The 23479-nt window shown below is 36.1% G+C and overlaps 1 protein-coding gene across 5 annotated transcripts in view; it reads left to right on the top strand.

The window, feature by feature from the left end:
• The window catches only part of KCNQ5 (potassium voltage-gated channel subfamily Q member 5), a 508163-nt gene that overhangs the window by 386071 nt on the left and 98613 nt on the right, over positions 1-23479 (top strand). For all 5 annotated transcript variants that reach the window (XM_069487726.1, XM_069487729.1, XM_069487730.1 and 2 more), the window contains exons 4-5: positions 22103-22278; positions 22540-22665. In XM_069487726.1, coding sequence (XP_069343827.1) covers positions 22103-22278; positions 22540-22665 — 302 coding nt within the window. The remainder of the gene's footprint in view (positions 1-22102; positions 22279-22539; positions 22666-23479) is intronic.

Raw genomic sequence — 23479 nt, forward strand, 5'->3', positions numbered from 1 at the left:
TTATTACCCATTCCAAAAAATATAGACATAACTTCATAAGGAAATAATCCTCTGACTTTCTACATTTTTGCCCTTAGAAACATGAAATTTCAAATTTAAAAAGAATGGCCGGGCACGGTGGCTCACGCCTGTAATCCTAGCACTCCGGGAGGCCGAGGCGGGTGGATCGCTCAAGGTCAGGAGTTCGAGACCAGCCTGAGCAAGAGCGAGACCCCATCTCTACTAAAAATAGAAAGAAATTATATGGACAGCTAAAAATATATATAGAAAAAAAAAATTAGCCGGGCATGGTGGTGCATGCCTGTAGTCCCAGCTACTCAGGAGGCTGAGACAGGAGGATCGCTTGAGCTCAGGAGTTTGAGGTTGCTGTGAGCTAGGCTAACGCCACGGCACTCACTCTAGCCTGGGCAACAGAGTGAGACTCTGTCTCAAAAAAAAAAAAAAAAAAGAAAGAAATTATATGGACAACTAAAAATATATATATAGAAAAAAATTAGCCGGGCATAGTGGCGCATGCCTGTAGTCCCAGCTACTCGGGAGGCTGAGGCAGGAGGATCGCTTAAGCCCAGGAGTTTGAGGTTGCTGTGAGCTAGGCTGATGCCACGGCACTCACTCTAGCCTGGGCAACAAAGTGAGACTCTGTCTCAAAAAAAAAAAAAAAAAAAAAAAAAAAGAAAATGTGTTATGATCTATGAGCAACTGGAATTATAATAGAATGCAACAGAAACTTTTTAATAGCCCATTGATAACTATCACCAATAAGCAATTCCTAAGAGCCTTCTTACCAAAGGACTCTGTTCCATACTCTTAGCTATGATGATTACAATACAGAATTATTTCATTAAAGGTTGTTTATTTCTTTTGAAAAATTGTCCATTTTTCCCTTGAGATGTTATCTGAAAGCTTATGATCTATAAGAAGCATTAAACTGTCGCTATGGGGTAAATTTTCAAAGTGGTGCTTAGAATTTGCCAGTGTGAGTCCCATTAACTTCAGTGGAAGTCCTGCAGTTAAACGGCTGCACATGGCTTTGAAAATGTTCTGCAGTACGTCTTTGCAGTGCCTTTTTTTTTTTTCAGTTTTTAATAAATACCACAGAGCGACTCAGTGCACAGCTGATTGCAGTATTTAAGAACGTGGATAATGCACTATGCAGTAGGAGGCTTTTAAAATTGGATTTTAAATCTTCATTTCTATTAAGAGTCACAACAACAATATAAATACATCTTTAATTCTTCAAAGAGCACCTTTCTATAAAGAAATTTGGAGCTCAATTAGAATATAGAGCTCATAAAGCAGCACTATGTCCCTCTGAGACATTGTTTATCTCACTCTATAGACGGAAAAATTGAGGCATCTTGAAGTGGGGGTACTTTGTCCTCAGCTCGCAAGTCAACAGTGAGGCTAGGAATAGCATGCTGGCCTCCCCATAGCTCCTTGCTCTAAATCACTGCCTCTTGTCAGAGTCAAACTTAATTACAGTATAATCTGTTTAATCTACACATGGAAGAATAATGAGGGAGCAGGAAAAATGAATTTATTAACAGACTGATGGGAGACCGTGTTACATAGATTAGCAACTTTCTTTTCAGGATCCAGATTTTCAGCATGTTCTAGGTAGTGTCTGATGACATGAAAGAGATGATACTAATTCCACTGGCCAGAATTGGCAAAAGACTTCTTTACTTTCCTCACTTTGAAACTTAAGTAAAGGCCTCACTTGCAAATGATGCAGAACCATCTTTTTTGGTCATAAATAAACCTGATTAAAAAAAAAAAAAAAACACATCATGGGAGGAAAAGTGTGGAATTTCCCTCCTCACCCCTTCTGGGTTAAAAGAAAGAAGTACATTGAGTTAAATGCTCAATTCAGCCTTCCCTGAAATAAAAGATGAGTATGATTTTGCTTCATTTTTTGGCTTTTGATGACTTTTCCTCTAATTCACCATGGCTGTGTATGTGTTAGTCCATCCATTGTCTGTTTCCTAAATACACATTAAAGAAGGGACAATAGTTGAAGAGCTCTATATTTAAATAAGAAATCTTCCCTTGAAGCTGAGAATAACAGGCAGTCAGGATTTGGGCTTCCTGGTGTTATATCAACAGGAATAAAATTCCATGGATTAAATTGTAAGTCATTAGCAGAGCATGGTAGTATGCACCTGTAGTTCCAGCTACTCAGGAGGCTGAGGCAGGAGGATCACTTGAGCCCAGAAATGTGAGGTTGCTGTGAGCTATCATGACACCACTGCACTCTAGCCCGGGTGACACAGTGAGACCGTGTCTCAAAAACAAAAATTGTAAGTCATATTTATGACCTGATATGACCTCCATACAATCTTACTAAAGTTGGAAGAGATTATAACCCCCATTTTATATATTAAAAAACTGAGATTTAGATTAACAGCCTTGTCAAGGGTCACACAGCATATAAGCCAAAGGTGGGGTGGAATTTGCTCACATCAAGTCTTGAGTTCTTTCCATGACACCCCATTATCTCTCTGCACCATTCATGTGCAGCACAGGAACAAATTAAATAAACCATGTGATGAGGTCTGCTTCCTACTCCCAAATCCCCCTCCCCACCATGAGACATTATCTAAAGTCTAAAAGAAAATGGATGTCAGTGTCATAAACGATGCAATTCTTTCTTCTAATAGTCATCTTTCTAAGATTTTTTTCCAATTTTTTATTTTGAAATAATTTTAGACTTACTTAGAAGTGATAAAATAGCACAGAGTTCCCATGTTTGTATGTACCCTTCACCCAGCCTCCTCTAATAACATCTTACCTAAACATAATGCAATAGTCAAAACCAGAAGCTGATATGAATACATACTATTAACTGAACTACAGACCTTATTAAGATTTTACTGGTTTTTACATGCACTCAAATTTTTTATATATATTATTATGAAATTTGATCACATGTATGGAAGCATTTAACCACCACACAATCAAGATACAGAACTTCTCTATTACCCTAAAGAAACTTGGGATGCTATGCTTTGTGTCATCTCTTTACAGGTATTTCCTCCCCCAATCCTAGCCCTTGGGAAGTACTAATCTGTTCTCTATCACTATAATTTTGTTGTTTTTAGAATGTTATATAAATGAAATCATAGTAGTAGTCTTTGGAAATTGGCTTTTTTCCACTTAGCATGGTGCTTTTTTTTTTTTTTTTTTTTTTTTGAGACAGTGTCACCCCAGCTAGAGTGCAGCGGCATCATCATAGCTCACAGCAACCTCAAACTCCTAAGCTCAAGCAATCTTCCTGCCTCAGCCTCCCGAGTAGCTGGGACTACCACACCCAGATAATTTTTTCTATCTTTTTCTATTTTTAGTAGAGACAGGGTCTTGCTCTCGCTCAGGCTTGTCTCAAACTCCTGAGCTCAAGCCATCCTCCCGCCTTAGCCTCCCAGGGTGCTAGGATTATGGGTGTGAGCCACCACACCCAGCCCAATATGATGCTCGTGAGATCCATCCAAGTTGTCACATGCATCAATAGTTTGTTCCTTTTTATTGCTAAATACTATTCCATTATGTGGATATGCCACAATTTGCTCATTTATTTATCTATTTACCTGTTAAAGGTCATTTGAGTTGTTTCTAGATTTGGGCTATTACAAATAAAGCTGCTATGTCAATTCATGTACAGGTTTTTGAATGAACATAAGTTTTTATTTATCTAGGGTAAATATCCAGGAATGGAATCAGTGGGTCATATGGTAAGTGTTTGTTTAACTTTGTCAGAAACTGCCAAACTGTTTCCCAGAGTGTGCCCATTCCTTTTAAAATACGGAAATGCCAAGAATGTTTCATGGGAGTGAATTGGATCTATGCTGACTTAAATGACATTTTTATTTTCATAGAAAATGTATGTTTCTGCTTTTATTTTTCTATGAAAATTATTTTAATAAGCAGAAGTTGCTGAAATTCATATTTCACCACTTGCGTCAAGAAGCAAATGAAAATATAGCCCATTAAGAAGCAGTCCTTCATGCTCTGATAAATGAATGTAAATTTGATGTTTATGTAGATGAGGTGTTAAGAGACCAATTAATGTAAAAAAGCAATACTGTACAAATTCCTGAAGGACCATTACTTCAATACAACTTTACTTTGTAGAAAGTCCTTATTCAAGCAAAGTTTACTGAGACCAATACTAATTATTCTTGCCTGCTAAAGCATACACATAATCACATTAGTTAGTGTCTCAAAGTACTACTCCAATGGAATAAAATGTATTAAATTGCCACCAAGGCCCAATGGTACTTTATAGCGAGTTGGGTCCAATATTCATGGTTCTAATGTGACTAAAAAGAGATCTTTTGTTGTTCTTAATATAACCCCTCTCAAAAATACCCTATTCTTAAAACTATTCTCTAAGACTCTGCTTTTCCTCCAAAACCCTCTTTAATGTCTCCCAGTGAGTCTTCTTCCATCATAACCAACAAAAAAATCATTTTCTCAAAAGTTAGTAAGAACCCCACATAGCCAAATTCATGAATTTCAACTTCATCCTCATTCTGATTATAAGCAATGTGGGAACAACTCATCACTTATTTGGAAATAGATAAAATTGAATCCATATCTATCTTACCGTATTCCAAGATAGATGCCAAATAATGCAGAAAGTTAAAATAAGACCATAAAATACTGGGAAGCAGAAATGGGTAAATTCTCTCTAACCTTGGAACCAGGAAGGACTTTCTAACTATAATGAAAAGCACAGAAGTCTAGAAGAAAATATTTATAAATCAGGCCACATAAAATCAAAGAATATTACATAATACACAAAACAAAACAATGAATAGAGTCAAAAGACAAATGTTAAAAAATATTTACAACTCTATCAGAGACAAAGAGCTAATCACCTTAAAATATAAGGAGCTCTAGAAATCAAGAAAAATACAACAACCCAATGGAATATAAAAGACGGGAAATGGATAGGTCACAGAATAAGAAATACATACATGCCTCTTAAACATACTCAGTCTCACTCATAAAAAAGAAATGCAAATGATAACATTTTCTCACTTTTCAGATTGACAAAAATCTGCAGTTTTATCACACACTTTTTATTACTTTTTGTGTAAGAAAGAATGTATATTCATATTGCTTATATTTATATTTTAAAAATTGGAAAGATAAAAAAGTGGGAAAAGAACAGTAAGTTTACCCAAAGATAGTGATTGGGGACAAAATGAATGGAAGCAGGGGGTAAATGCAAGATTTCTCATCATTTACCTCTTTATATCATTTTGCGGTTTAGACCATCTAAATGTATTAACTGTTCAAAACTAAATAAAAAGAACTATTACCTGGCACAGAGTAAGCACAGTTTAAATATTGACTATTATCATTATTTTTGCATAGCAATATTGGGGTGAGTTGATTGGTTCATATGCTGTACAGTTGTGCAGAATCTCACACTCTAGTCACTTTTGTCATTGCAAAGAGGGACAATGCCAAAGATAACTTACCATAGGATTTTCATGTGAATGCCCTCAGTTCTAGGCTGAAGTAACATAGAATGGCATTTTTAATTCTCTTAAAGCCCTACTCTAAAAGATGTTTTGTGATTTGCCTTAATTTCCCCTCCATATATTTTCTTAATTTTTTCTTTTTTTAATTTTTTTCCTATATCACAAGATATTAAGTAAATTTCCTTAATTTTAAACTTAGAACTTTAATTGTACCTTTTCAAAGGATTGTTTAAGAAGATAAAATGAGGTGATGCATGTGAAGTGCTTAGCTTAGTGCCTGGCATGTAATCATCACTTCATAACTATTAGTGGTAGTAAACTCATCATAAAAATGCATTCAGTGTAATCTCTGTTCAGTTCTACAATAGATAAATACAATCAGAAAAAATATCTAATCAAACCTCTTTGTATATTTTTGTTGATTATTTTTTCTCGAAATATCGTCATCAATATTGTATTCCTAGAATTTGAGAATCTGTATTATAAATAAGAATAAGTTTTATTTTAAAAGGAGAGAGAAAGGGATAAGAAACAATCCAGGTACTTTTTGAATCTAGAACTTCTGGATATAAAAAATAATTTCAGGAATGGTGTACATGGTACCTAAAGGATATTGGGCTAATTAAAGGGGGTTTGAAGCTTTGTTTTAGACTGGTTGTTAATTATGGCTTAATCTACATTTCTCCCAAGGGGGCTTCCCTGGCCCCTTAGCTAAGTTAACTGTCCCTGAAATTGTGCTCTTTATATTTCTCCTATCATAACATTCATCACCCTTGACTGTGGTTTCTAGATTCAGTGTCTTCTAGACAAATAGCTTATTCAGCCTGGTGTGGACAGAAGGCATCTCTATTTTCTACACCATCCACACCTCATCCATACCCTTTGCTATTATATACTCAGATTCTAGAAGTTTCTGGCCACAATGAATGTGGATTGGATAAATAAAAAATTCAAAAAATTGCAAGGTGGTAAATATTCCCGTGAGGAACTTCATCACCAACACCCCTGCCACCATTGCAGCCCCTACACACACAAGGTAAAAATGATATGTTCAATATGAGCAAATGAAGAAAAAAATTATGGCAATTATCCAAAAATTGCAAGGTAAAAAATAGCACTTTTTACCTCAGTTATCATAAGTTTTCAAAAGAATAATTTTTGCCTACTTTTTTGTCTAATGTCTTCAACTCTGTACTTCAATTTGGTCATGTGAATGTGATTATATTCTTTAATAAAGTGCTTATTTTGCATGCTTGTAATTGTAGGCTTTTTTACAGGAGCCTTGTCCACTCCCAAACTGCCTTTTACTCAGTTTTTTTTTTTTTTTTACTTCTGCCTTTTGCAAAATGTTTTAAATATTTGATTTTAGCCCCTACCACAGACTCCAAATCTGTGCTTGGAATTTGGAGATCAAAGTACTGTAGCTAATCCTTAGGACATTTGCCATCCTGCGACTTAAGAATCCATCTCTTATCAAGTTTCTGTGGTTTTCTGGAGCATTTACTGGTCATAATGTCAAAATGTGCACATCTGAAACTGCTTTTGAATTATGTTTTCTTGATACTTTTCCATATTTAGTTAATCGGAAAATGTCCAGCTTCTGAATGGTATTGAACTTCACTAGACTGTCTCCAGCTTCTCTATAAAGGATTCCTAGGTTGTATCATCACATGTTTTCAATAAGCCTTGTTTTTGTTCTCCTTTAAACAGAGCGTGTCTTATTCAAAAAGTTCATGACTGTAGGAAAGGAATTGATAATGAAAAGAAAGTAAGTCCAAAGTAGGATTTTTCCTCATAGCTTTAGGATTTGTTATAAGACAAAGTGTTTCACAGCCTGAACTGCAGCTTCAGGAGTTAGTTACCATGAATTCTAATCCTGTCTCTGGAAGTAATTTATTGCACTATCTTGTACAAGCCTCTCTGGGACAGTGTTTCTTTCCTTTTGAGCACAGATAAGAACAGCAGCACACTTTGTAGGGTTCACAAAAGGTAATACAGAAAGCAAATATGAAATTAGAAAGTTCTAAAAACTGCCCTTTAGTACCAATGAGGGCAAATATTGGCAAGGGTTTTATAAAGATGGGAATTAGATGCACAATTAAATGTGACCTATTTGGTTAATAATTCCACTAAAAAATATAGATAGATAGATATAATAGATCTGCACGTGGCAGCAAGTAGAATTTTCAAAATTATAATCAGTGTCAGATATTTATTTATGGTTTGTATTTACTCAAATTCACTCCTTTAAAGCCCTATCTTTTCATTCTTCACAAAACGAAAAGTCCATTTTCACACCCCAGTGTTTATCCCTAAGGATTAGCAAGTGCCTAAACTGTATCCATTTCTTATTTCCAAAAATAAGAAATTGTGTTTTGAAAAAGATTAAGAGAGCCAGGTGAACCAGGTAATTTTCAATTTTCCCAGATAATACCTGGAATGAATTTCCATCCATAGGTGTCCTTTGCTTAGTGACATTTGAGCTTACGTGGCATCTCCATTTCAAAATCCAAATAGCACAGTCTATTCAAAGAACTTCCTGAAGATATCCTTTCAAAAACTTTTAGTAGTAGATGATGATTAATCATAACCTGCATGTCATCTGACAATAAGTATCAAGTTTCTCCAAGAAAAATATCCCAACACTACCAAACATGACTGGCTGCCAAGATGCAGAGAGAGAGTCGGTATCATTCAACTGCTTGAAATAAGTGCAAAACGGGAGTACTGAAAGTTAGGTATTGTGTTTTTACTCTGTAAATTTAAACCTGTAATGACATTGTTTGCCTGTTGGTGTGTAAACATTCAGGTTATGACCCCGAATGAGATATCCACGCATTGGATTTCATCATATTAATAGAACGTTAGGGGATTTCCAGTAGAAGTTTCAACTTTGATCATTTATTTGTGGGAATCCAAATCTGTTTTTAGATCTGCTGTCAAATACTGGGATGGGGCTCTATTTAGGAATCGAAACTGCAGTTTTGTCATTGGGTATGTGTGAAAATAGGTGCTAGAAGAAAATTTTAAACATCGGAGGGTATCAAAGTGCAAAATTCCTGCCTCTAAAACCTGTCTTGTACTTTCTATATAAAAGAACATAATATAAAGCTGCCATGTCATTGCCCTAAACCATGTTCTGAATCATCCAAAATTACACATGACTTTTTATCCCTTTGATTTTTGAGGACTGATGGAATTACACCTAGGTAATTTACTCAAGATACTATAGTGTACCTTAAATAGGATGTGTTTGCTTCCTACTCATTCATGATGGCTCTCAGGGGACAAATGCTTCTTTCCTGTTTTATAAATACAGAAACACAGCTTCCTTACATCCTTCAATCTGTAACACACACTTGAAACTAAACATTTGTGATCACACTGTGAAGCAATTGTTTCAGTAGGTTACTGATACCGGAGGGCATTAGTTCTGTAGCATAAAAAAAAAAATCTATTGCCTGACTCTGCCTCGCTGACCACTCCCACGAACTCCAGCCTCACTCATTGTCTACAGATGACTGCTGGGCATCTCAACATTAACACAGCCAATCTGGGCACAGTGGCTTATTGAATTCCCAGCTACTTAGGAGGCTGAGGCAGGAGGATCACTTGAGCCCACAAGTTGAAGGCTGCAGTGAGCTGTGATTGCACCAGTGCTCTCCAGCCTGGGCCACAAAGCCAGACCCCATCTCTAAAAATATAAATAACAGGGCCAGAATTGAACTGGCAGCTTTGTCCCTCAAATAGTGCTCATTACTCACATAGCCCCAGCAGTATTACCCCATCTCAGTAAATGGCACTTCATTCACCCACTTGCTCAGACCAACAACACTGAAGGCAGCCTTAGACTCCCTTGTTTGTCTCACATTCCACAGTCACTCATGCAGCAAGTCATGGCCTCTCCACCTTCACAATGTGCCACCCATCTAACCCCTTTAACCTTATTGTTTGTAGAGCTGCTCTCACCTCTTGTCCAGACCATGGCAGTGGCTTCTTAACTGGCCTTCCAGCTTCCTCTCTGGCATCCAGCCCACCCCTGATCTGTTTCCCAAAGGCAACCAAAATGATCTCATAAAATACAGGTCTAATCTTGCACTCTACCCAAAACTTTCCCTGGCTACTGTCACACTTAGAAAGATGTCTCAAGCTATTCCCAAGGCCTCAGTGATCTGGCCAGAACCCACTCTCCCTTCCCTCACGCCACTCTAGCTAACTCAACTCCTTGCCTCCTTTGAATGCGCCAACCGTGCTTCCACCCAAAGTCTTTACATTTTTTGCCTGGTACCTTTTCCCCTCAGATATGCTCATGGCCACCCCTTCACTTAATTAGGTCTCAGCTCAAACATCATCTCCTCCAAGCTTTCCCTGACATCCCAGCTCGGGATAGCACCACTCACTGCTCTGTTCTTCAGGGCCCTCGTCACTACCTAACATTACATTCTGTACTGATTGATTTGTTTAACATCAACCTACCCCAATAGAACATAAGCTCCATGAGGGCAGAAAACTTTTCTGTTTTATTCAATTCTCTATCCCTAATGCTTGGCTCCTGGCAGACAGGCAACAAAAAAGGTTTGTTGAATGAACTGATGAATGAATGAATGAATGGTCTTAACACTTAATTTAAGAAAAAATCATTTCCAAAACACTCCTGCTGATGCTTTGTCATTCAACCAGTATGCAGAACGAAGAATGTACCACTTAGAATTCCAGCAATTTGGAGTTAGAAAGGATCCTTAACACTCTCCAGTTCAATCCACCTCATTTTGAAGGTATGGAAACTCGTAACCTCTGTGCCTCCCTGGAGGCCCCTGAGAGATAAGTGGTGACAAAGTGAAGTTAATGGCAGAACTGATGGTTAAAACAGGCATAGTTCAATGATCTTTATGCTTCTACACTTGACATGTTTGTTTCCTTTGAGAGGTTAGAATTTTGTATACATAGGCAAGTATAATGGAACCACAAAATTCCAATTCCTCCTTGTCTTGCTGCTCTGTTGGCAATAAAACATCTGGCACATGATATACATGGGATATAAATTCAGGCAGAAATGGTCCCACACAGACAAGACAGGTTCACCTCTCTATCACAGTCTGCTGTCCCATTGGGACAATGTAAAATATAAAAATCTATTAATTATAAGAATTTTGCTAAATTTTACCTGCATTTCAGCCATTTGCAAGTCCCATATATATTCTCCATTCTTAACAATACTTGTTGGAATTTCACTTTAAGCCTTTGTTGACTGCCTATTTCCCTGTTTACTAGTCTTTCTACTAGATAAGATTTATGAAAAGAGAAGCATGGAATGAAATGCAAGTGCTCTGGAAGCAGACAGATAGGAGTTTGGTTCTTGGCTCCATTTACTAGCTAAATGACCTTGGCTAAGATTCTTGAACTTTCTTTGTATCAACTTACTGATCTAGAAAAGGTGAAGAGGTATATATATAAAATAACTTTTTTTAGGTTGAGAGTTGACATGATACCAGGCACACTAAGACAGACGAAGAGCTTTGTATGTATCATCTCATGCAATCCTCACAATAGCCCTGTGGGGGGAAAATGATTCTATCCCCTGTTTACAGGAGAGGACTCCAAGACAGCAAGATTAATAGGCCTGAGGTCACACAAGACGGAAAGGATTGAACTAGGAATCCCTGAGCTCTCTCACACGAAGTTCACACTCATAACCTCTGTGCCTCCTTGGAGGGCTGTTATGGAGAAGTAATGAAATAGAGTGTGTGTCCTGAGCACTCCGCGTAGCCTCATACATCAGAGGTACTCAATAAGTATTGCCCATTTCCTTTCTCTGCTCCCACCACTGACTAAATAAATTACCTTGGCCAATGTGGTAACCTTCCTGGTAAATAGATTTTTATTTTAAATAAATATTTATTCTCTTTTTTCTCATTACAAATACAATACATGGTTATTGTAGATCATTTGAACAAACGAGTATATTTTTAAAGAAACTAAATTTTACACATAATCCCACCACCTAAAGGTAATCACCATTAACATAAAGGTATATATGTACTTATAGTATTTGTTTTCATATATACTAGAAGAATATATTGTTATCCTTTTGGGGGCAAAACTGGAATCATCCTATGTAATCAATTCTTTATATAATGCATTAGAAACATTTTATCTCATCAATATTCTAAAACATGATGTTTTGTGATTGCATAGTATCCATGGTAATAATAATAGTAATAATAAATTAGCTAAAATTTATTATGAATTAGCACTGTAATGAGATGCTTCACATGTTAACTTATTTAATTCTCACAACTCTGTGGCATAGGTTCTATTATTATCCTCATTTTACAGATAAAGAAATTGAGGCACAGAGAAGTTCAGTAACTTAACCCAGGTAACCCAGCTAATAAGAAGCAGAGCCAGGGCTGGAACTCAGGCACATGAGCTCCACAGCCCATGCTCTAGAAGGGATATACCATGCTGGTTTTGATCAATCCATTTTTATTAGAAATCTGGATCCCTTCTAACTTTTTATGTTAAACATGCTGATGCAAACTTTTGTTGACATCTACAGTATTCTCACTGGGATAAATTCCTAGAATTAAAATGCTAAAACAATAGGTATTCACATTGTTAATAGTTTTGGCAGACAATGCCAATTGCTCTCCCCCCAAAAAATTATACCACTTTACACTTACAGAAAATCTTGAAAGAACATTTTCTTCTCCTCATTGCCAGTATTGACAATTCATTTGTTTATACCAGGGGTGGGGAACCTTTTCATGTTGGAAGGCTGCATTAATTTAGCTGTAATCAAATAAGGCCACATTCAAGAAACTTCAATTAAATATACTTAAAAATGTATATTATTTTGTGAAAATATAACTACTATGTACTCAGTAATTTGAAAAAATGAAAACTATTTGTTAATTTTAAAGTTAACTGATCTTCTAATGACTTTGCTGTGTCTGCTTTTGGTTGGAAAGCATTTGACTATTTGGTTGCAGCAGGGAGGTCTGTAGTTTCAGTTGATCCTCCAAATGGATATCAGTCATTTGTGACCTTAAGGAATCCTGATTTGGGTTAGGTAGGAGAATATAGATTCCCAGCAATAAGTAGTTGTAAAGCAAGAAAGCATTTTTCAGGTGTGTTGCTGAAGGCGTGGGTATTCTACTGCATGTTTCCATATTTCAACTGGATCTTTCTTAGCATCAAATAATGACTTTAAAATGTCATCTACTGAGAGCTCAATCAATTCCATCTATGCTTCTTTAGATGCCTTGGTGATATCAACTAGGAGACTGAAATGCTGTAATAATTTGAGCATGATGTCATGATGCTCAAAATCAGTGACCCCTTCATTGTATCCTTAATTAATAGGTCCATAATAGCTGCATATTCTTCAAATGATTTGCATATATCATTCTGCTCATCAGTGACCTTTGCTAACTGGGAAAAATGTTCATCTGAAATTTCCTTTTGAAGAAGAAGTGTTTTGAAAAAAGATAGCTTTTTTCCAAATGCTTGGATTTCTTTTTGCCACATATCATATATAGACTTAGTTTTATCTAGCAAAGAAATATTCAAGTCATTTTGATTTGACAGGATGTCACACAGAAATGCTGCATTGCCACAGAAATCTCTCAATAATTCACGTTGCTGATTCTGTTATTCATAAAATTTAACTCTCTGTTCTTACAGAGATAAAATTTTGACTAACACCTGTCCCTGTGATAGCCAATGCACTTTAGAATGATAAGGCAAATCCACACTGAATACTTATTGTTCAACTTTAGCATGTTATGAAACTGATGATGCCATGTTACATTTGCAGGAATGTAGTTAACAATACTTATAACTTGTCGCAAAGTATCACTCTAAATAGTACCTTTGGCACAGAGATTTCACTGATGCAAGATACAATGAAAAGAAATGAGAGCATCTGGATCTATCTATTAATACTTTTTTTATCTGTGCAATAGACCCTTCATGTTTTCCTGTCATGGAAGTTGCACCATCTGTACATATACTCAATAAATTTACCAAAATTGGTCCAACTTCATGACATTTATCTTGAAAGTTGTTGAAGATATCTATTCCCCATGTTCTGTTGGCAAGAGTGCCCAAAGTGAGTGACTCTTCATAGCAAACAAAATCTTCTGTTATGACCTGAATGAAGTATAAAATCTGCACTGAGTTCGTAGCATCAGTTGATTCATCCAAAGCGATTGAATAATATATATTTTCCTTTTGAAGTATTGCATGAAGTTGTTTTGTTAAGTGGAGGCTAATTCATGCTGCCCATCAGTTATGGTTCTCCATGAAAGAAGCAGTTGTTTGTACTTTGAAACATTACTGGGGTCTAAGCATCCTACAACTTCAACTTTGAAACATTATTGGTGTCTAAGCATCCTACAACTTCAACAATTCATTCTTTCACAACTTTTACATCACTTAATGGCTTCCCTTTTTCCCAAGTACGTAAGTTACTTTATAAGTTGTTTCAGTGGCATTATTTCCAGGTCTTATTGCTGCTTGAAAGAATTGTCTTTGCTTTTGCTTTTCATCTTTTAATTTCTGCAATACAAGCTCTGATGAGCACTGAATTTCTTTAATGTTGATACTGCAGTATCACAGAGCAAGCAAATCATCTTTATCAGAAATAAGATAATATTGCAGTTCTCAATCCTCATTAAAAAATCTATTTTCTTCCTTCAGCATTCTCTTGGTCTTCTTTGACATGATGGGCTGTTAAGCAGGCAGAATTAAAAAATATTGTCAAGCTGTGCCACTATTCACAAGTTCCACTTCAAATAGAAACACAGTGCACCATTGTCAGAAGCTGATAACAGACTGGCATACTCGACCCCCATAAACTCTCTTGTGTGGCAATGTTGCCGGTCAGGCAAGGGAAGTTAGAACTAAATCATGAGCATAGCAACCATCAATTTAGCCCTTATGCTTACTAATGTTCTAATTGTCCTAGTCAATGTAGGAGGGTTATTTTGTTGAAACTTATTTTATTCTTTGGTATTTTAAATATGTTCATTTTAACAATAAAATAAAAATATAAAAGATGAAAAAAATTATTAATAAAAATAAAAGGATTTGTTCTGTAAAATTTGAATTCAGTCAAAAGGCCACACTTAAGGACCTAGAAGGCCACATGCAGCCTTAAGGCTGCAGGCTCCCTGCTGCTGGTTCAAACTGTCAATTTGATAGACTGAAATGGTAACTTACTGCTATTTTAAATTTTCAAACTAGAAATTGTAAAGAAGAACTTTCTTTATATTTATTGGTCATTTTTACTTCCTCCTGGGGTAAGTTTATATTTATGCCTTCTGTCCAATTTTCTACTAGTATGTTTTCTTATTACTATGTTTATATATTAAAGGTATTAGCCCTTTGTCCATCATGATATATGTTACAATTTTTTTTCCAAGTTTGTTTTTTGTGTCTCAATCTGTGTGGGGTTTTTTTTAACACATGGAATGTTTAAATTTTGTGTGTTTGTACCTCAGCTTCTAAACTGCAAAATGAGGGAGATTTGAGGATATTATTTCTAAGACCCTTGAAATTATAAAATTGTATTCCATTTCTTTGAGTGTTACTATAAGCAAATAACTCATCAAATAAGTATCCATTAAATAAGTTCTGAACTTCTATAGTACGATGGGTACTGAGTGAGGCACTGAGGTTACAAAGAAAAATAAGCACTTCTGCAGCCGTCAGTTTCTTACAGTATACTATGGAAGAGACCAGCAAGTAAACAGACTTCTACTAGAATCCTAGGTAATAAGTGTTACGACAGGAGCATACCACAGAGCTCTGGGCACCGTGGTGTGAAAGCAGGCTTCCTGAATGGGTTGATGCCTGTGCGGAGTTCCACAAGCAAGCAGAAGTTAACCAGACAGGGAAGGGGGGACGGCTTTCCAGGAAGGGCAGCAGCATTATATAGAGCACTTTCAATGCCAGGCAGCTGAATCTGATCTTTGTTCTAGATACTGGAAGTTTTTTGGGTTTTTGTTTTTTTTTTCTTATCAGAGAAATAACATAATCACCTTAACATTTTTATCTGGCAATAGAATACAATATGTTTTAGAGAAAGACAAGACAAGAGAGTGGAGAGGAGGTCAGAGGTTATAGGGACAGCCAAGAGGGAGGTACCATAGGCCTGACCGAGGAAGGAGACAGGAGAAACAGAAAGAGAAAATTACATGTGGAAGATACTGTGGAGGCGGAATCAACAAAACTAACCCACTCAATGGATATGCGATGAGAGAGGCAATAAAGAAAAAGATGCCAACTTATAAATTTAATATAAAATCTGTATCAGAATTTTTTTAACTTGATAAATTTATTCTGAAATTCACTTGGGAAAATCAATAGATTTTCTAATATTTTTAAAAAAGAATAATGTTGAAGGAATCTTACCCTATCAGATGTCTAGTGTCGTACTAATTCAGGAATAAGCAATTAAACAGAATAGAATCCGAAAGTAGGTTTCTCAATACATATATGGAAACATTTGGAAAAGGACAGACTTTTTATTTAGATGATATTGGAAAAACAGACTATCATATGGCATAAAAAATGAGATTAGTTCTCTACTTCCCCACAGAGACAAACACAAATTCCATAAAAGTTAAAGATTGTATAAGTTAGAGTAATGCTAATTATTGTAACATACACATCTCCAAATTCCAGTAACTTAACAAAACAGAAGTTTATTTCTTGCTTGTGTGATAGTCCAGAGAAGATGCTCCTTGTTGGGGGTTGGGATGTGTGGTAAAAGCTGTGCTCTGTGCTGTCATGCGGGAGCCCAGGCTAACAAAGGCACTGCCATTTTCAGCATTCTAAGGACATCCTTAGTACCAACACGCAGTCGACAGACAGGAAAAGAGAAAGTGACAAGGCACATGTGCTGCCCCTCAGCCTGGAAGTGGCATACATCATTTCCACTCACCTTGCATTAGCTAGAATTAGTCACCTCTCCTCACCCCGAGACAAGGGGATCCAGGAAATAAGGCTCCTGGATGGGCAGTCACCTTCCAAGGATAAGGCTGTACCTCAGAAGAGAAGCACATATGTGTGGTGGAGAGGTGGACATAGCTACCTTTGCCACGAAGACCATTCTTAATAGTAAAAGTAAATTCATTAACTAAACAAGCATATAAATACACTAAAATAAAATAGAGAAAAACATTTTTATAATGTTTGAATGGACAAAGTCATTCTAGACAACTTGACTTTTATGACTCCTAAATGACATGAAATTAATCCAGGAGTCTATTTTTTAAAAAGAGATGATTTTGCCTTGTACTGGCAAAGATTAAAGATTTATAATATTGCCTAGAAAAATGTCTATCACATAGTAAACAGTAAATATTATCCCTTAGTATTACTATTATTAGCATTTCTTTTTATTAGGAAGGAGGAAGAGAGAAATAAATATTTTCATATTATCAGTGAGGATTGGTACCATCATTTTGAGGACATTTTGATATCTATCACAAATCAAAATGTGCCAGCAATCCAGTCTCTAGGAATTTATCCTTAAAAAGAATACCTATAGAAATAGATGTACAAGCCTGTCCATTTCAGCATCATTTTAATAGCAAAACTAAAGGTAACCTAAAAATTCATTAATAAGTAATTGGCTAATTAAATAAATTACTTTCCTATTTTAAACATATTTGTATTGTTTTGATATTTTATAACAGCTACTGCTTTTATAACTTTAAACATATATTTCATTAAAATTATTCCAAGTTTAGTTTATAGTGAAGCCACTAAAAATAGTTCAAGGCATTGGAACAAAAAAGATGGTGGGAAAGGATAATATAATCATTAGGAACATTGCATTTATTGGATTTCTGATTTTCCCAGAGAGAGCAAGATAAAGTGAGTTTAAAGGGCAAGAGGGCCTGCTGGGATCAGGGGACCACCAGGTTGCCTAAGGAGGGGTCAACTAGCCCAGGTAGGAAACGGAGCAGGTCAAACCTCTGGTGCTGACCTATAGTGGGAGCGCACCTGTGAATAGCCACTGCACTCCAGCCTGGGCAACATAGCGAGACTCGTCTGTAAAAAAAAAAAATTTTAAGTAAAAAAAATAATAATTTAAAACAAATAAATAAAGGGCAAGAGGTAAATTTATGTTAGTTATTAGGGAAAACTTTCTGAGACTTCAGAATAACTTAGAATTTGCAAAAATTTAAAAAGCCTGAAGTCTACAGACAGTTTCTAGGGAGGGGTCAAGATGTATCGTCTTTGTGGTCCGCCTCTAGAGAATGGATCCGTCTTTACAACAACTAATTTAAAAGTGTTCAACCATGGTTTGTTTGATCCACACGATTTAGTTCTTTGCATTGTGATTTTAAATTGAGCCAAGTTATGCCTTCTAACAGATGCATCATGTAGTGTAATTGTGGCAACCAAACACAGCGGGTCAAGTTCAGATGTATAATTGGCCTTGCTTTAACCCAATCCTTGCATTCATGATAGCATAGCATTAGATGTGAACCCACCTTATAATGAGGGCTTTTTGGTATTTCTGTGACTCATATCTTGTAAACAGGGTCCATGGTGATCAATTCATATCGATTTTGCTGACTAAATGATACTCAAGCAAAGCTTCTGTGGCATCTAATAATAAGTTCTTTCACAGTCCCTATGTGTCTTAAATATCATTACAGTATTTATTTTGTTCAAATCTTTGCAGTCACCTCAAATCTCAAGAATCATCTATAAATCATTCTAAGTGAGTCAGTAAGTTTGTGAAACTACTTCCTAATACCTTGTAAATCTATATTCCACATTTCTACTGGGCTGCTTCTAATCAATAACTCTTTCTTCACTACTTCCCAACTTGTTCATATCTGTTTCCTTTGGGAGATGTAGATTTTAAGAGCTCAGGATTACATGCTTTTTTTTTTTTATGCAATTTAGAGCTCCTCCTTGTTTATTAACAGTTCTATTTCTTTCTCTAGCCCCATTTCCTCTTGATGTATCCATAAAAGTACCATCTGTTTTTTAGCATCATTTTATTTCTGCTTTATCCTCCCTGCACTTCTCTCCTCCCTGAATGCTTTATGTGATAACAATTTATTCTTGATTTGTTATCCACCTGCTTTCACAGCTTCCCCCTTTCTCTTCCTCCCCCACCCCCATCCCGCCCTGGATTTTTTTTTTAATCCAAGGAGTGGTACACCATAACTCTTAAGGACACAGCTTTGGAGTCACAGCTCAACCATATATGAATGTTGGGCCTTGGTCACTTGACCACTACAAGCCTCAATTTCTTTATTTATAAGAAGGAGATGGTTACAATACTACCTACTACATAGGGTTGTTGAAGAACTAAATAATGTACATTAGGCTTTCTCAACCTTGGTGCTATTACATTTGGGGCTGAGTCGTTCTTTGTTCTGGGGGCTATCCTGGGTATTGCAGGATGTTTAGTAGCAAGCCTGGCCCATACCACAGATGCCAGTAGCAACTCCCTCCCCAGTTATGACAACCAAAAATGTCTCCAGACATTGCCAGGTAACCCCTGGAAGGCAAAATTGTCCCCATGCAGAACCACTAATGTACATAGAACATTTAGCACAGTGCCTAATACACAGTAGGGACTTGATAAATATTTGTAATGGATGGATGGTCAAATGGATGAATTAATATTCAAGTGTCTAATGTAATCCTTGACACTCAGTTAACTGCTTAATATGTAGTAGATAAACAAATGAACCTGAAGCCAATGAGCTTCAAGGGCTATCTGTAGTTTCTACCTTACCCTAAAATGTGGTATCTTCACCAAACACAGTTCAGTTGTTTCAAAGAATATTTTAGACAATTAACTAATTGCACAGAATAAACCACTCTCCCAATAATCTTAGGGATATTTAATTTTTATAAATTTTAATAGATGACAGCTATAACTATTATGTTGCAGAATTCAATGCTAAATACTGAAGTGATCTTTTGATAAATTTAAGAGTATTTTAGGTTGATATCCCAGTTGTTAAGCCATTGATGTGGTAAGAGAACAAACCTCAAGCTACTTCTAAATGTTTTTAATCTAAATTCATTTTATAAATATTTATTGAGTGTCTGCCACATTTCAGGCACCATCCTAGGATACTTGGGATACATTAGTGGACAAAACAATGCTCCAACACTGTGGAACCTCCATTCTATAAAGTAATAGACCACAAAAATAATAAATACATGAATAAAATAAAAGTAAAGTCTACTCATAACTTCTAAAATATTAGCCTAGAAAATATTCTAGGTGGTACTGACAGCAGAATTCCAGTGGAAGACTGTAACCCAACCAGAAGCATTTTTGTGACTGCATTCACTGTCTGCCATTTGGTTGCTCATCTATGATTTCATTTTACTGAACTCTGACTTTCTCGTCTGATCTGAATTACAATGAGGGTATTAAATCAAATCTGTGGTTACCTTTGCATATTTTGAAACTTCAAACATTGAGATTATCATTCACTGTGTGCATAATTTTTGAAATTTTGTCAAGTCACCAGTGTTCTTTTTACTTTCTTTAGGTTTCCTCTAGTGAGCTAACTTCATAGCATACTTTTTGTGCTGTCACATAACAAATCAATAGCTGATTTTTTTAATTAATACAATATATGCTTTTTGTGCCTCTCCTGTTTCATCTGTAAAATGGAATCTGTAGAATACCTAACTCATAAGGTTGTTATAAGGATTAAATGTTTATAAAAAACTTAAAGAAAATGCTAGGCACATAGTAAGTTTTAAGTGTTGTATTTTCTGCACCCCTACTTATTTACCATTTACTTATTTCTACTATTTCAAATATTATATATTTTTCTTTCCTTTCTGCACTTAGGAGAAAGTAGGATTCCAATGAAATAAAAGCAAATGTATATCCAGCAGGGCCACATAAGTAATGTCTCTTTGTCTGTAAACCACTAGTCTCAGGAGTAAATCCCTCCAAATGATGAAAACCGAGAGATGTGTTTGCACATAACTCTTTTTATAAAAGTTTTTTTTCCTGATTCAAAAGACATACTCATTGTTATAAAATTCCAACATTACAGAAATTAATAATTTAGAAAGTGAAAAGTTTCTTATACACATATCCACCCCAATTTACTACCTCTAGAGATAATTAATGGTAATACTCAGTGTATATTCTCACGTTTTCCCTACTCATATATTAATATATATTTTTAGTAAAATAAGATCACATTGTACATACTGTTTTGCACCTGGCTTTTATACACTTAAAATATGTCTTCGGTGCCTGTGTCAACACATTAGTTCCTTTTCTTTTCTAAGAGTTGCCAAGAGTAGTAACTCAAGGATGCATTTGTGGCTCTTGGGGCCCCCACCCACTGCATAATGTTTAGATCTGATTTGGGAAAAGTCCTGCCACTGACCCTTGCACTGCCAGCCACTGACCCCTCTCTGTCTAAGCACTGACCCATAAAAGGGCACCAGCAGAGTGACTCAGAAGATCTCAGTGCACACCAGGAGACCAGACCTTTCTCAGCACAGGGGGAAGGATGAACTGAATGAGGAATACACGTTCATTCTACAGTTAATCCTGAGGATAACAGAAACATTGCAAATGCAACACCCTTGAAGTGGAACTCCTCTTTGGAGTGTGGAAGCCCAGTCACGCACAACCCACTTGGAGGAGGAAGGAAATTGTATTTGAGGATATTTAAGTCAAGCTAACTTTTATTAAAATTGCCACAGGAGGCCATTCATCCCCACTTCACTTCTCCCACTTCAACGCCTCTTTCCATTACTCAGATATTGACTCTTGGAGTGATTAAGTTCTCTTTTATCTTTTTGGTAGTTTTATTAGCTGCTCTTTTTCTCTTTTTTGCTTACAAAAAGGCAGATATTTTTTATACCAAATGTTAATATGTCAAACATTAAATGTCCATTCCCATGCAATGCACAGTGTTTATAATTACATACTCTATTGTAACAAATGTAATATTACTTAATGTGTGCACCAAACTTCACACACAATTGATGGGCCGGCTATAAAGACTACTCTATACAGAAAGCATAGAGTATTCAGCTTAGTTGAGGCCTTTGTTAAACAGTATGTGCAGTTGTACACTCCACATTAGGGAATTTTTGGCATGAAGGAGATAAAAACTTCTTTGGCAAGAGAACAAGAGGCATAATCATTCCTAGCGGCACTTTCTCGGCTGGACAGGCTACGATTCCCTGGTCACATCAACCAGAAGCCTTGCCATTGGGGACGGAAGCAGGAGCTCCTTTCTGCCGATAGGAATGCTGATGACAGCAGAGATGTTGTGGAAGGCTACCTCAGAAGGCCATTGTCCAATCTGTTGAAGGTTAAGTAGCATGTGGTTCAAAATTGCTTAGGTAAAGCACACAGTTGCCAAGGGGTCAGAACTACAGGAATAGATAAGTCCCATTCTCTGCATTTCCACTCTCCAGTCATGGCAGAGCCCAAGTGGCACCAGGTGAGGCTAGGGTCCAAGATCTGTCTATTTGATCTTGAATAAAGTGCCAAGTGAACCTTTCGGAAATATTGTTTTGAGAAATAAAAAGTCCTAGTCATGCTACTTACGGCTGTTTCAACCTGTTTCTTTCAGATACCATTGTTCTTATTGCTTCAATAGCAGTTGTTTCTGCAAAAACTCAGGGTAATATTTTTGCCACGTCTGCACTCAGAAGTCTCCGTTTCCTACAGATCCTCCGTATGGTGCGCATGGACCGAAGGGGAGGCACTTGGAAATTACTGGGTTCAGTGGTTTATGCTCACAGCAAGGTAAGATTTGCTCTCTAAGTTTTGGAACAAAATTTTTGAAACTTTTTCACTGATTGCTGTAATATTTGATAAACCTATCACAAATAAACTTAGTCATTTCAGAAATGGGTTAAAGCAATTTTGGGGTATGGTATGTAATGGATTATTTAAAAGCCATCACAAACATCCAAGACATAGTAAAGTGAATGGAATCATGCAGATTTTTTTTCCTTTTTCAAAAACCTTCTATCTCTAAAAATCTTTCATTCTTTTTATATCTAGGAATTAATCACAGCTTGGTACATAGGATTTTTGGTCCTTATTTTTTCATCTTTCCTTGTCTACCTGGTGGAAAAGGATGCCAATAAAGAGTTTTCTACATATGCAGATGCTCTCTGGTGGGGCACGGTAAGTATAAAAATCTGTTTTTATTTATTGGATGTCATGAAATTTTCCTGTGAATACAGTGTAATGGTTCCTGTGGATAGTCTCAATAAAAATATTAACTTGCAAAAGGGAGTTGTGTGAAAATATACACTGCTTATAATTGTCTAAAGGTTTTCCACATATCTTTGGTCCAGCTAAGGTAAGTTCTCTTATAAATCATCAGTAGTATTTCTTGAGTGCTAAATTGTTGCCAAAATAAAAATATATCATTTTTTAAATGGTGATTAAAACATTGATAGTCTGGTTTGTTTGTTTGTTTTGACTTTGTGGAACACAGATTTAAATTGCTAATTGTTGCATTGATTTGCCACTCATCAAAAAGTTTATCTGACGTTAAAAAATGAACAGAAGCTGAATAAAAGTTAGAAGAGTAAAATTACAGCACAGAAAAATGAAAAAGAAAAGACTAATAACCATCTGTGAGATCAGAGATTATAGACATCTAATTTCAAAACTTTCCACTCAAAAACTACTTTTTATTTGTATTCTTATTAGCGAATAATTTTCCAAACAAATAAAAATAAAATCATGATACTCATACAGATAGAAAATAAACACATGCTAAATAATTTTATTTAACTCATTTTTTTATTTGTCATTATTAATGAGGAAACCAGTAAGATGTTACAACCAGTTTAAAGGGCTATCCAAAGAATAAAAACATTTTAAGATCAGAAATACTGAAATGAATTTGCAAGTAGAGGCAAAACTGGCTTCTTCCACGGTGTGGGAGGGAAGTTCAGTTGAGCCTCCACTAGACAATTTATTTACATGT

The sequence above is a fragment of the Eulemur rufifrons genome, chromosome 15, assembly GCF_041146395.1.
Source record: "Eulemur rufifrons isolate Redbay chromosome 15, OSU_ERuf_1, whole genome shotgun sequence".
Lineage (NCBI taxonomy): Eukaryota > Metazoa > Chordata > Mammalia > Primates > Lemuridae > Eulemur > Eulemur rufifrons.